Source organism: Hippoglossus hippoglossus, chromosome 10 (assembly GCF_009819705.1).
Source record: "Hippoglossus hippoglossus isolate fHipHip1 chromosome 10, fHipHip1.pri, whole genome shotgun sequence".
Lineage (NCBI taxonomy): Eukaryota > Metazoa > Chordata > Actinopteri > Pleuronectiformes > Pleuronectidae > Hippoglossus > Hippoglossus hippoglossus.
Window position 1 is genome coordinate 20,945,957 of NC_047160.1, and position 10,790 is coordinate 20,956,746.

The 10,790-nt window shown below is 38.8% G+C and overlaps 2 protein-coding genes across 3 annotated transcripts in view; one reads left to right on the forward strand and one right to left on the reverse strand.

Annotated features, from left to right (window-relative positions):
- Positions 1 to 1,208: 1,208 nt before the first annotated feature.
- On the forward strand, positions 1,209 to 6,772 carry LOC117768863. Its single transcript, XM_034597279.1, has 6 exons — positions 1,209 to 1,299; positions 1,441 to 1,785; positions 1,874 to 2,221; positions 4,387 to 4,503; positions 4,990 to 5,045; positions 5,795 to 6,772. The coding sequence occupies exons 1-6, from the start codon at positions 1,257 to 1,259 to the stop codon at positions 5,921 to 5,923; spliced, it is 1,038 nt and encodes a 345-aa protein (XP_034453170.1). The 5' UTR covers positions 1,209 to 1,256; the 3' UTR covers positions 5,924 to 6,772.
- Positions 6,773 to 6,808: 36 nt separating this feature from the next.
- The window catches only part of LOC117768864, a 53,097-nt gene continuing 49,115 nt past the window's right edge, over positions 6,809 to 10,790 (reverse strand). Inside the window, exons 2-7 of one of the 2 annotated variants that reach the window (XM_034597281.1) lie at positions 8,451 to 8,518; positions 8,017 to 8,325; positions 7,603 to 7,926; positions 7,310 to 7,435; positions 7,159 to 7,214; positions 6,809 to 7,067 (exon numbers count right to left, since the gene is read on the reverse strand). In XM_034597281.1, the coding sequence (XP_034453172.1) occupies positions 6,951 to 7,067; positions 7,159 to 7,214; positions 7,310 to 7,435; positions 7,603 to 7,926; positions 8,017 to 8,325; positions 8,451 to 8,511 (993 nt within the window). In that variant the 5' untranslated portion in view covers positions 8,512 to 8,518 and the 3' untranslated portion in view covers positions 6,809 to 6,950. Of the gene's footprint in view, positions 7,068 to 7,158; positions 7,215 to 7,309; positions 7,439 to 7,602; positions 7,927 to 8,016; positions 8,326 to 8,450; positions 8,519 to 10,790 lie in introns of both variants that reach the window. The other variant, XM_034597280.1, reaches the window with a different exon arrangement.

Sequence of the window (10,790 nt, forward strand, 5' to 3'; positions counted from 1 at the left end):
TTGGCTACATAATGAGCTTTATAGGTGTGAGGAGGAAGGAGTCTCTCAGTTCATTCTATTTCATTTCAATGTCAACATTTAGTCTTGATTTTCTGTCCTGTGGGAAGAAAAATTCTGTTTAGACAACAGATGACCTGACATTTGAGTTGTCCCCAGACATCTTCAGTATGACAGGAAGATAGTTTGTTAACAGTGAAGCTCTGCGAGTCTAGACTGATGTAAAACCATCGACTGTATCATCAAGAAGAGGCCCGAAACACCTTGTGATGGTGTGTAGATTTGAAACAGCGTAATCTGAGCACTTGTGGTGGTCAGGTTTTTAAACTGTCCATCCACACTTCACACCTCAGAGAGGTTCCTGCTTGGGAACTTGGCGCTTCTTCAGCAGAGTCTTATCGAAAATGCTCAAGCACAAATGTTACGTGAGTAAAACATATCAAATGTTTTTCATAGACCTGGTTGTAATCCAATGAATTCTTTTTTTTGTAATTTAGAGAAGTTTCATATCACTGCACAGTTTACAGGAGCGTGGCAGAGATTAGTCCTTTTTCTCCTTGAACGGCTGAATGTTGTTTTAACTGTTGATGGATCCTGTTTCACAGACTGAAGACCTTAATTAGCAGAGAGGGATTTAGCAACACGTCATTGGATGAATAGCACTAGATAAACCCTAACCCCTTAATTACCCCTAACCCAGCAGAGGTGGAAAAATAATTCTATTATAATATTTTACTTGTGCATCAAATGTATCGCAAGCAAAATTTTATGCAAGCAAAATTTAATGAGAAAGTAGAAATCATAAAAAGACGTGGTAAATATAGATGTATAGATGTATTTGAAACACAAATGAATCATGACAAAAACATACACTTTAAATATGCATTTTTCACAGTATTGATGTATATTTGTATATTATAGTGTATATAATCATTTATATAATTCAGTGTTAGAGTCATGTTTAAGTTGTTGAAACATATACATATGTGTGGGTATACATATATATATGTATACACACGCACACACACACACACACACACACACAGACACACACACACACACACACACACACACACACACACACACACATTAGAGAGAGAGAAAGTGTCATTGGCTAATCTCTCAGTGGAAAAGAAGAACCTAAATTTTACAGGAAGTGTATTTACTACACCAGCCAATCACTATGATTTCCACTGTGACTAAATCTTCCATTTGAGTGGGATGACATCAGTTACGCAAACACAGGCCAATATACAACAATGATCGAAGGACTGTCTGCTTTGATTCTCCTAACCACATTATGTAAGTATGTAAGTGTAGTTTCTAACCACTGATGTGGTGGAAATATGGCAAAAACACATTAGCCTGTGATAATTAATTGTTGTTTTTGAAGTGTTTCTTTTTGTCCTGTCGTATAACTCTCACTGTTTCTCTGTTCTTTAGCTCTACATCAGACTGTGGAGGTTCCTCAGCAGATCCCTTTGATTGTGGCTAACCTCGGTGATAACATCAATCTGACATGTTCAGTTTCTGGGCAAGAAGCCTGGTTGTTTTTCTGGTATAAGCTGAATTTTGGATACATGGTCCAAACACTTGCTAAAGGAGCTTCTCCGGATATAAAGCTTCAAGGACAATTTGACAGCCCGAGATTCACAGTCAAGACAGTGGGTGATCTGTATATTCTTACCATAAGAAATATAAGCAAAGACGATGAAGCAACATACTTCTGTCAAGCAGGAGAGCCATATATAATTACTTTTGTTAATGGCACAATTTTGGCTGTGAAAGGTAAAGTATGTTCATTTTAGTCTTTGTTTGCTACGACGTCCATAATTGTAGTTCCTTCATTTTCCTTTTCATCTTGTGATTCACACAGATCATAAAAATCAGCAGAAACACATCTATGTCAAACAAAGTCCGGAGACTGCGTCAGTCCAGCCGGGAAACTCGACGACTCTCGAGTGTTCACTTCTCTCCAAGCACAAAGAGAACCTGGTCCAGTGTCCAGGTGAACACAGTGTGCACTGGTTCAGAGCCGGATCAGGACGCTCCCATCCCGGCTTCATTTACACTCAGAGCAGCAGGAGAGATGAACAAGAGGAGAAGAGCTGCGTCTACAGTCTGTCCAAAACTATACACAACTCCTCAGATGCTGGGACTTACTACTGCGCTGTGGTCACATGTGGAGAGATCCTGTTTGGTGAAGGAACCAAAGTGGAGATGAGTATGTTGTAAAGTTTTAATGAAATCAAGATCCATCCATATTTCCTAATTGCTCTGTTAGTTTCTGAGCACTGTGCTGATGATAGAAAAGAGAAGGTTCTTCTTCTCCATACAGCTACAGGACATTTCCTTGATGATTCATACACTTGCTTTGACTGCTCAATGTTGGGAACTATTGGATTAGTTTACACAGTTTACAGGCTCAATGAGGATTATAATGGAATCAATCTGATTTTGGGTGGGGTTTGGCTTCCCTTTGCTTCAACTAACTTCTCTGTTTTTGATTTGCTTGTGTGTGTGTGTGTGTGTGTGTGTGTGTGTGTGTGTGTGTGTGTGTGTGTGTGTGTGTGTGTGTGTGTGTGTGTGCGCGCGTTTTCCTCTCAATTTCCTGTGGTACTATTTGTTTTGTTGACGCCCTAATTCAATTTAATTATTTGTAAACTAACAAATCACAGCAGACATTATCTCAAAGCACTTTACATGGTAACACCTAAGACCTTCCAATATTCTAGAGCAGCCATTCCCAAACTTAAGAATGCCGCGGCCCAATTTGAAAACTGAAAAATTTGTGCGGCCCACCCACACCTTTAATCACAACCATATGATCTACACACAGGACTAGAATCAACTATTACCATACATATTGTAAGCTATTTTATTTAGTGGCTTTATTATGGAAGGTTGGTGTGTAGGTCCTGTTATAAGCAGGGTGTTGGTTGGGACTGTTGTTTTGAAGGGGTTCTAACGGAAGTGGGTTCTGTCGGGAGAGAAGTTTTGTAAGAGTGAAGGAAAATAAACGGGTGTGTTGTCCCGATTCAATAACCATCTTTGATGCCTGACAGTAAAAGAGAACAACACGCTCGGCTACAATATTATTCATTTTATAGCAAAAGTAATTGTATATGAATGCAGGCATATGCGGTGCAAATCCAATAACATCCACATTTAAGCGTAACAATTTGCAAAGCAACCAATGTAAAAAAAAACATGAAGTGCAAATAGTGGATTGTTAAAAATATATTATTGCTGTTTGTATAACAGAGCACGACAAGAATATCAGGGAGAAGAAAAACACTTTTGAGGCGTAACCAAATATACTTAAGGCGTTTAAGGCCCCCCCCCCCCCCCAAAAAAAAAACCCCGCTCGCTGTCATATGTCCATAAACTGACATTAACACTGGGATTCCTCTGGTCTGACACCTCAAGCAGTTTATCTCGATATACTTGATATTGAATCACATATCGCGTGAAGGGACATTGTGTCACCTATAACTCACCCGATGAGAGGGGGGGTGTTAGCTGGCTCCGATGCTCTCTCAAGCGTGTTTTTAAAAGATTCTCGGGGCTTGGATAAATATTGTCCATGTTTAGTTTCTAAATAGCGGCGGCGCACTTTACACGGTCCCAGGGTCTCGTTAGCTAGCATCTCAGCGCACAGCACACATACACAGGCTTGGGGGTTTTCCTCTGGGCCAGCGACAGCTACTCACTTGAGTCCTTTCTGCGAGTCCTCTTTTTAGTTTTGAAAGATTCAGTTTGACTTTCTGATTCCCCTTCGTCATCAGCAGCTTTCCTCTGCTCCATCTTACTCGACCCAGCTCACAACAAAGTTCTCCCTCACCTATGATTCCCCCGCTAATGATGCGTTAATGTGACGGTCAGCAAAAAACAATGACACCTGCTGTATAGGTCAGATAAAATGAGAACAACGTGGAATTTAAATGTCATGTCTTTGTTTCATTACCTGTGGTGATTACTTTTTTTTTAAATCAATCATAAATGTTTTGTGGTAATCAACGCTTACTTACAAATCTGAAACTTTTTTATCTATTTATTTTCTGATTTTCTCACGGCCCACCTGGAGTGGCTTCACGGCCCACCAGGGGGCTGCGGCCCACACTTTGGGAATGACTGTTCTAGAGAAACCCAACAGTTCCCAAAAACCAGGCTCTGCGTTGTCAGCCATCTGCCTCGACTGACTGGGGAGAAAAATATCAGACTGGTTGTTATAATGAAAATAATGTGTTATCAAGTGTTATCAATCATAGCAGCACCAGTCAGTAGTAAAAATAACAACCCTGCAGCTCTGGAGAAGCAGAACGAGAGAGAGATAGAAAGAGTAAACTCAGTGTAATGAAATGTCTCTGGGATTCTTTCTCATTCCAGGACAAGACCAACTTCCATTGGTCATTGCGCTCGGGACACTGATGCTCTGCTGCATCATTGTGATTGTTGCTCTAATTCTCTTCAGAAAGAAAAAGACTGTTTGCGAACATTGCAAAGGTAGGTTCATTATGTGCACATGGATTATTAAGTAAGCCGGTGGCATTTTTGTTCTTTTAATGCCAGTTGCCAATGCTACATTAGTTTTTGTTTGGTCCATGTCACATCCACAAACAAGGAGGAGGTGCATACGTCCTATACTGCAGCCAGCCACCAGGTGGGCAATTGGGAAACTCTGGTTCAATTGTTGGGAGCTGTCATGTCCATCTTTACACACAGTCTATGGCTCCTTTGTATAAAAGGGTAATATTATTCAGTTATGCATCTGCTTGAGTGTCGAGGGGCTTTCTCTGGGCTTCCTGAAACCCATAAACTGTATAGACAGCACCTTGGTATGAACATGGAGGGGGGGGGGGAGGTGTGACAGACACAATTTGTTTTGGTCTGAGATGCTGTTTCTAGAGCGACATCTACTGGCATTAACATTGTATAACATGTAAAATGAGTTGTCAAGACACTTCATTATTATCTTGCCTCTATAAACAGGAGCAGTGACTGCTTCCCATCCTGGTGGATCAGCTGACGATCAACCAAATGATGCGGTAAATAAAATCTAAATATCGAATGCATGTTGAGAGTTAATGGTTAACGGCGGATGTAGAAAGGAAATGTCTGCAACCACAGTTGGTTTTAGGCATTGAAATGATTTTGGTTAAGGTTTGTGATTTTATTTTTGATTAAATGAAAATAAACACAGAGGACTTCCTGTGTCAAACCAGACCACATCCTTTCCCAAACCTTAGCTAAGTGTTGTAAGAGCTTATAAGCAATAACATATTTAAGCTGTAGTCATTACAAGTGAATAATATATCAGATATTCTGTTAGAAATAAAGAATAAAGTCAATTCACCACATTTCCTTATTAAATTACACCAAGTTAAACATCCACTGTTTTATGTTTCCTTCAAAGCTTCTTCAACTGTCTATGAACATCATTCTGTAAGAACAGTGTTTCCTCACCTAGTTCAAACTCTCGTTTAACTTCTACTTCCGTCACTTCTGCTTCTAATGAAGTTCGCATGCTGAAGAAGAAGGAGGGCGAATTATAACCTCTTCTTGGCAACTGACCATCAAGACACCACCAGTATCTACTGTTTAGCACCTATTTGGATCTATAGTTCTCTGGATCTGCTCGAAGGTGGCTGAGTTCACAGCTGCCATATTCTGTGTTTTCACCCTCTCTCTTGATCCTTTGTATCAGGCTGGACATCATATATTGTAACATGTAAAACAATTACTTGGTTGTGGTATTACAGGTCTTACTTATAACTTTGAATCATATTGTTTGCAGGATGGTGACGCAGCGGCAATGAACTATGCCGCAATTGGTTTCAACTCAAGAAAAGCTACAAGATGGAATAACAGGAATTTACCAGAGGACTGTACATACTCAAGCATCAGAAACACTGTCAGACAATAATTTTGATGCAACTCATTGAGAAGATGATGATGGATTAAATAATATATAATAACAAATGATGTGTGTATGAATTGATGATTAAATGATTTTTGCAGTCATGTTTTTGGTAATTGAAAAGTTGGAGAGAGCACTTATCTTAATAATATCCCTTGTCAAATTTATTGTGAGTAACTATTAAAGAGAAAATTCATGTTCTATGCTCTGTATATTATATGAAATGCTTATGAATTAACTTTGTAATGAATAATCCAATAAAGTTTGATGCTTGGAGGGACCAGAGTTGGTCTCAGCAAAACCTCCTTTGCTGTTAGAGAAGTCCTCTCTCAGAATAATGTGCACGGGCTCCTAAGAATCAAAACTCTAACGCCTCAATGTAACTTTGACTCATTTAAATCGTTCTCAATTTGATCTGCTGAGCTCAACATGAGGAAGAGTACATGTAAAGGTCACAGGTTCACTAAGTAGAACTGACATCACTGGAATCTTGGTTAGTAAACACCAACCACAACTGATTTGTTTTCTTTTATTTATGTGTATTGATGACGGTGTGTGTGTGTCAACATATCAGCAGGTTTAATCAGTAATATTAAAAATAGAAAAAATAAAGTCATGTAGCATGATTACTTTCTGAGTTGTTATTTTAATAGTTGTGCTTTGGTCATTTATGCCTCGTCTATTAAGAAGGAAGCAACACATCTACACACCCACCACTTCCTGTCACTGCATTACTCATAGATGTGAGGCATAGAAGAAGTTGACAGAATAAAAAATACATATAAATATACTGTAAATTATCATAAGCAATACTGTACATGTACAAAAAGACAGAGATCACAACTTTGATGGAAACTCTATCATGAAGTTAATTAGTTAGTTAGTTGAATGTTTACAGTTATTTGATTCCTACAGCTTCGATAAACACCAGTTACCTTGTATCATGATTCACTCTCTTTTAACGTAAGGGTGAAATTAGGTGTGTGTTTTCACACAACATGAGCATCAACTGGCAAATGCAGTGTTTAGATAATTAATCCAACCCAAGGAATCTGACTTCAGAGTAGATGCTCTGTTCTTCTGCTGTTTTTGGATCCCTTGCCTCGGCTTTGACGGTTACTGTAGAATAAACCAATGAGTCCTCGTCTGTCTGGGGAAACATTACAGAAAAATGTGAGATGACAGATGTTAGCAGCGGGAAACCCCCCCCCCAAATCTCTACTTTACTGTATATACCTTACCTGCTGACCTTCCAGATATCCAGTGGCTGTTGCATTTGTTTGCAAAGCAACTGAAGCTATATTATAATAAACAAAATACCACAATGTTAGTGAGAAACACCCTTTGTCAAAAACTGTTTCAATCAATCAGTGCATGAATGCCGTGACTGACCGTCAGACTTTTTGCTGTTATTCCTGATTGAAAAAATGAGAATGGCTATAATAACCAGGCAAATAGCCAAAGCAGCAAATAACAGGAAAATAACGACCTTGTCCTTCTGCGAATTCCAAGTTTTAACTGCTGACATAAATGAAAAAGGGCAAACATTAAAATTACTAATCGTAGAAGTGTAATTAAAAGTATTTCATCAGCTGTGATGAGCTGTTACAATGTTAAATTATGGACACAAATGACATAACCTTATATACTCATGTCCCAATCACAAAGAAATATGATGCAATTACCTTCAGTGTTGAGTTTTGATCCGTTTCCAGAAGCTCTCGCTCCACATGTGGCCAAAGCACAGAAATAAGTCCCAGCATCAGAGGAGCTGATGTTGTTCAAGAAGCTGCATTTCACTGTTGAGGGTTTCTCAGGATTCTCTTCATATTCATCAACACCGTCCCCTCGAGTATAATTAAAACTACGTGATCCATCTTTGAAACAGCTCATACACTTTTCTTCAGGACATTTCTTGTTCACAGTGTCAGAGAGGACTGAGCACTGCAGATACACAGAGTGTTCTGGATGAGCAGCAGATGTAGGAACTGAAGCCATATCACCAGTTCCTGGTGAATACAAAAAATAAAAAAACTATTTAAACATAAAAAAACCCAAAAACTAACAGATTTATTATCATTTCTTTGGGCTGTATTTACCTTGAACTCTCAGGTCTGTTCTTTTTAAAAATGTCAAGTTTTGCAAGTGTATTTTCATACAATAGTAAACTGCTGTATCGCTTTGCTTTGCTTCTGCGATATGCAGAACAAATGTTCCCAGCTCTTTTCTTGCTGTAATACGAGGATCAAGAGTCACAAAGCCATTTGTTTTCCCTAAAACTTCAGGAAACATTCCAGAAACGACCCTGATCCACAACAAGGTTCCCGAAAACCTCCTGATACACGTCAGGTTAAAATGATCTCCGATACGAACAGTCTTTGTTTCAAAGCTCGGCTCGTCTATGCATCCTGAAAACACAGTAAACAGAGCAGATATATAAATATATATGGATACAAGCAACATTTTAAATTAGTACAAAATGAAGACAATACTTAGAAATTTGAGTAAATCAAACCTTTCTACATGAACTTACGTCCAACTCCGAGCATCAGCAGGAAATATAATATGTTCAACATTTTCTGGTTATTCCACATGTGAGTTCTGAAAAGCATGATCCAGTGTTTCATCTGAAAGCAATCATAAGTGGGAGGAAACAAATCTGAGCAATCTGATTGGCTTTTAAATGTACGACCACAGTGGAAATAATATCAATCATCTTTCCATCAGCGAGTTTGTTGTTGGTTTCTAGAGATGAAAAGAGTTTCTATCTGTAAATATAAAGGCAAATGTCTCTTATAAAAAATGAAACCCCCCAGAAAGCATCTGAAGCTCTCAGTTAGATTAACATGGTTGACCCCCCCCCTTACTATTACCACCAATGTGTTTGCAAACAGTTACTTATTTCTATCAGATATATGGAGTAACATTAGCATTAATGTAGTTGGTTTTGCTGATCTTCAAATGTAAGTCAATTATTCACTGATAATAAGAACTCTTTGGTCCCTAAAAGCTTCACTATGTTCACAAACTTGACATTTGTCAGTCTGCTGTTTGGTGCTGGTTGAAAATAAAATAGCTTGGTTCGCTCTCTTATCCAGATCTACAGCAAAATGTGTTGGGTTCTTCCTTGGGTCTCGCCCCTTCAAAAAATGTATTGGAAATTGATTCAAAAGTTCGTGAACAAATCCCACAACCAGAGAAGCAAACAAACTAACGGCTCCTTGGCGCAGGCAGTAACTGTAATGAGAGAAGTGAGAGTGAACCAAAACATTAAAGTTGCAAGCCGTAAAATTAAAACAATAAAAGACTTTATACCCTCTGTGGGGCTGAGGCTGTGCTTTTGATACATCTACTGATGAGATATATTGTTGATTGTTGAAAATATTGTTTATTTCGTGCTGTATTAAAATATATTTTGTTATTTGTGACAGTAATTCAGAAAGTCAGAGGAGTCACCTTAAATGAAACGGGGCCCACCAATCCAAATGTCATGGATGATGACAAGCACACCCTGTGGTGATTCAGTTGGACTGAACCACACAGCAGACAGAGTGGGAGTGGACTGTCACATCTTAGATGTGCTCCGATTATATGTTGTAATGAGAAACTTCTACTGTGACGACCATGTTGTAACTATCTGTATCATAACTGACTTTATTTATTCATTTTAATTATTTATTTTAGAACTAATTATTTTGTATTGTTTTGTCGATTGTTTTTATTCTCAACCTTTATTGATATTATGTTTATCCTCTGAATACCCATTCAAGCATGTTTGTTAAATGCTACATGTTAGAAATACAACAAACAACTAGCACAATATTTATGAAACAACATGTTCTGGTTTGTCACTGTTTCAAAAGCATTACTTTGACACTAAAGTTGTTCTCAATACTACAAGTGCTGCTTTTGATGTATTTTGTCGCCTCCTTTAGTTTCAGTTTGGTTTTTGGCTTCATGCTGCATCTGAAACACAAAGAGTTGCACATAAACCCACATTCACGGAAACGTCAGCATTATTGTGGCTGGGTTTTCAGACTAAGGGGCATCACATCCTCTCTCACTCTCTGTTTTGATCTCAGGAAGCTGGGCTGCACGACGTTTAAACAAATCTCTTTTTTTTATATTCCACCTTAGCCGGGTGGAACCTCTTTCCTATCAAGGCCCATTTTAAAGTTCATAACATGCTTTTAGTGTCATACTTGATTACAGCGCACACATCACACTAACCACTGGCTGCAGCTGCTTCTCTCTGGTGTCTGATGGTAGTGATGATGATACTCAAAGCTTGTTGCAGGACACAGCTTTCTCATACAAGTCCTCACCTCTTGCAGCACCATGTTTGGCTTGCAAAGAAAATGAATTCCTCCCCTGTACTGAGCACCGCAGTGATCCCACAAACAAAAGTTCATAGTTGGCTGATATTTGATATGTCTGTTGTTTCCTCTGAGGCCAAAGATGTATTTTTTCTCAATACGTCAAATCAGTAAAAGCCAATGAGGTGGATTTTCAAGACAAAGCGACACCACACAGCAGCAACAAGAGACTCCTTCACAAACTCTCCTTCTGAACGAGGTTTCAGTTTCATCAGGCTCCTTCGTGCTGCCTTCAAGTACAAAAAGAGATGCGTCCATTTCAAACTGTAACCGTCACTGCTCACATACGTCCATGAGAGGGCAACCCAGAGAGAAGAGTTTCTGGCCTCATTCTAAACATATTGTGGGATGTGAAACCAGTAAATACATTGAGACAAGTAGACGCTTAAATATTTTGTTGGAAATTCTTCCTCTTGTCATCTTGTCTTAACTGTTGGCTACACTGCCCCCTCAATTTCTGGTGGTACTACACTGTTTTGTCTGACACGGAATATATA

What these genes read in the sequence shown, in the direction of transcription:
- LOC117768863 (XM_034597279.1), top strand. Translation starts at nt 1,257, where the DNA reads ATGATCGAAGGACTGTCTGCTTTGATTCTCCTAACCACATTAT. An exon ending in GATTCTCCTAACCACATTAT is followed by an intron (nt 1,300 to 1,440) that starts GTAAGTATGTAA and finishes TCTGTTCTTTAG; the next exon opens with CTCTACATCAGACTGTGGAG. An exon ending in AGGAACCAAAGTGGAGATGA is followed by an intron (nt 2,222 to 4,386) that starts GTATGTTGTAAA and finishes TTCTCATTCCAG; the next exon opens with GACAAGACCAACTTCCATTG.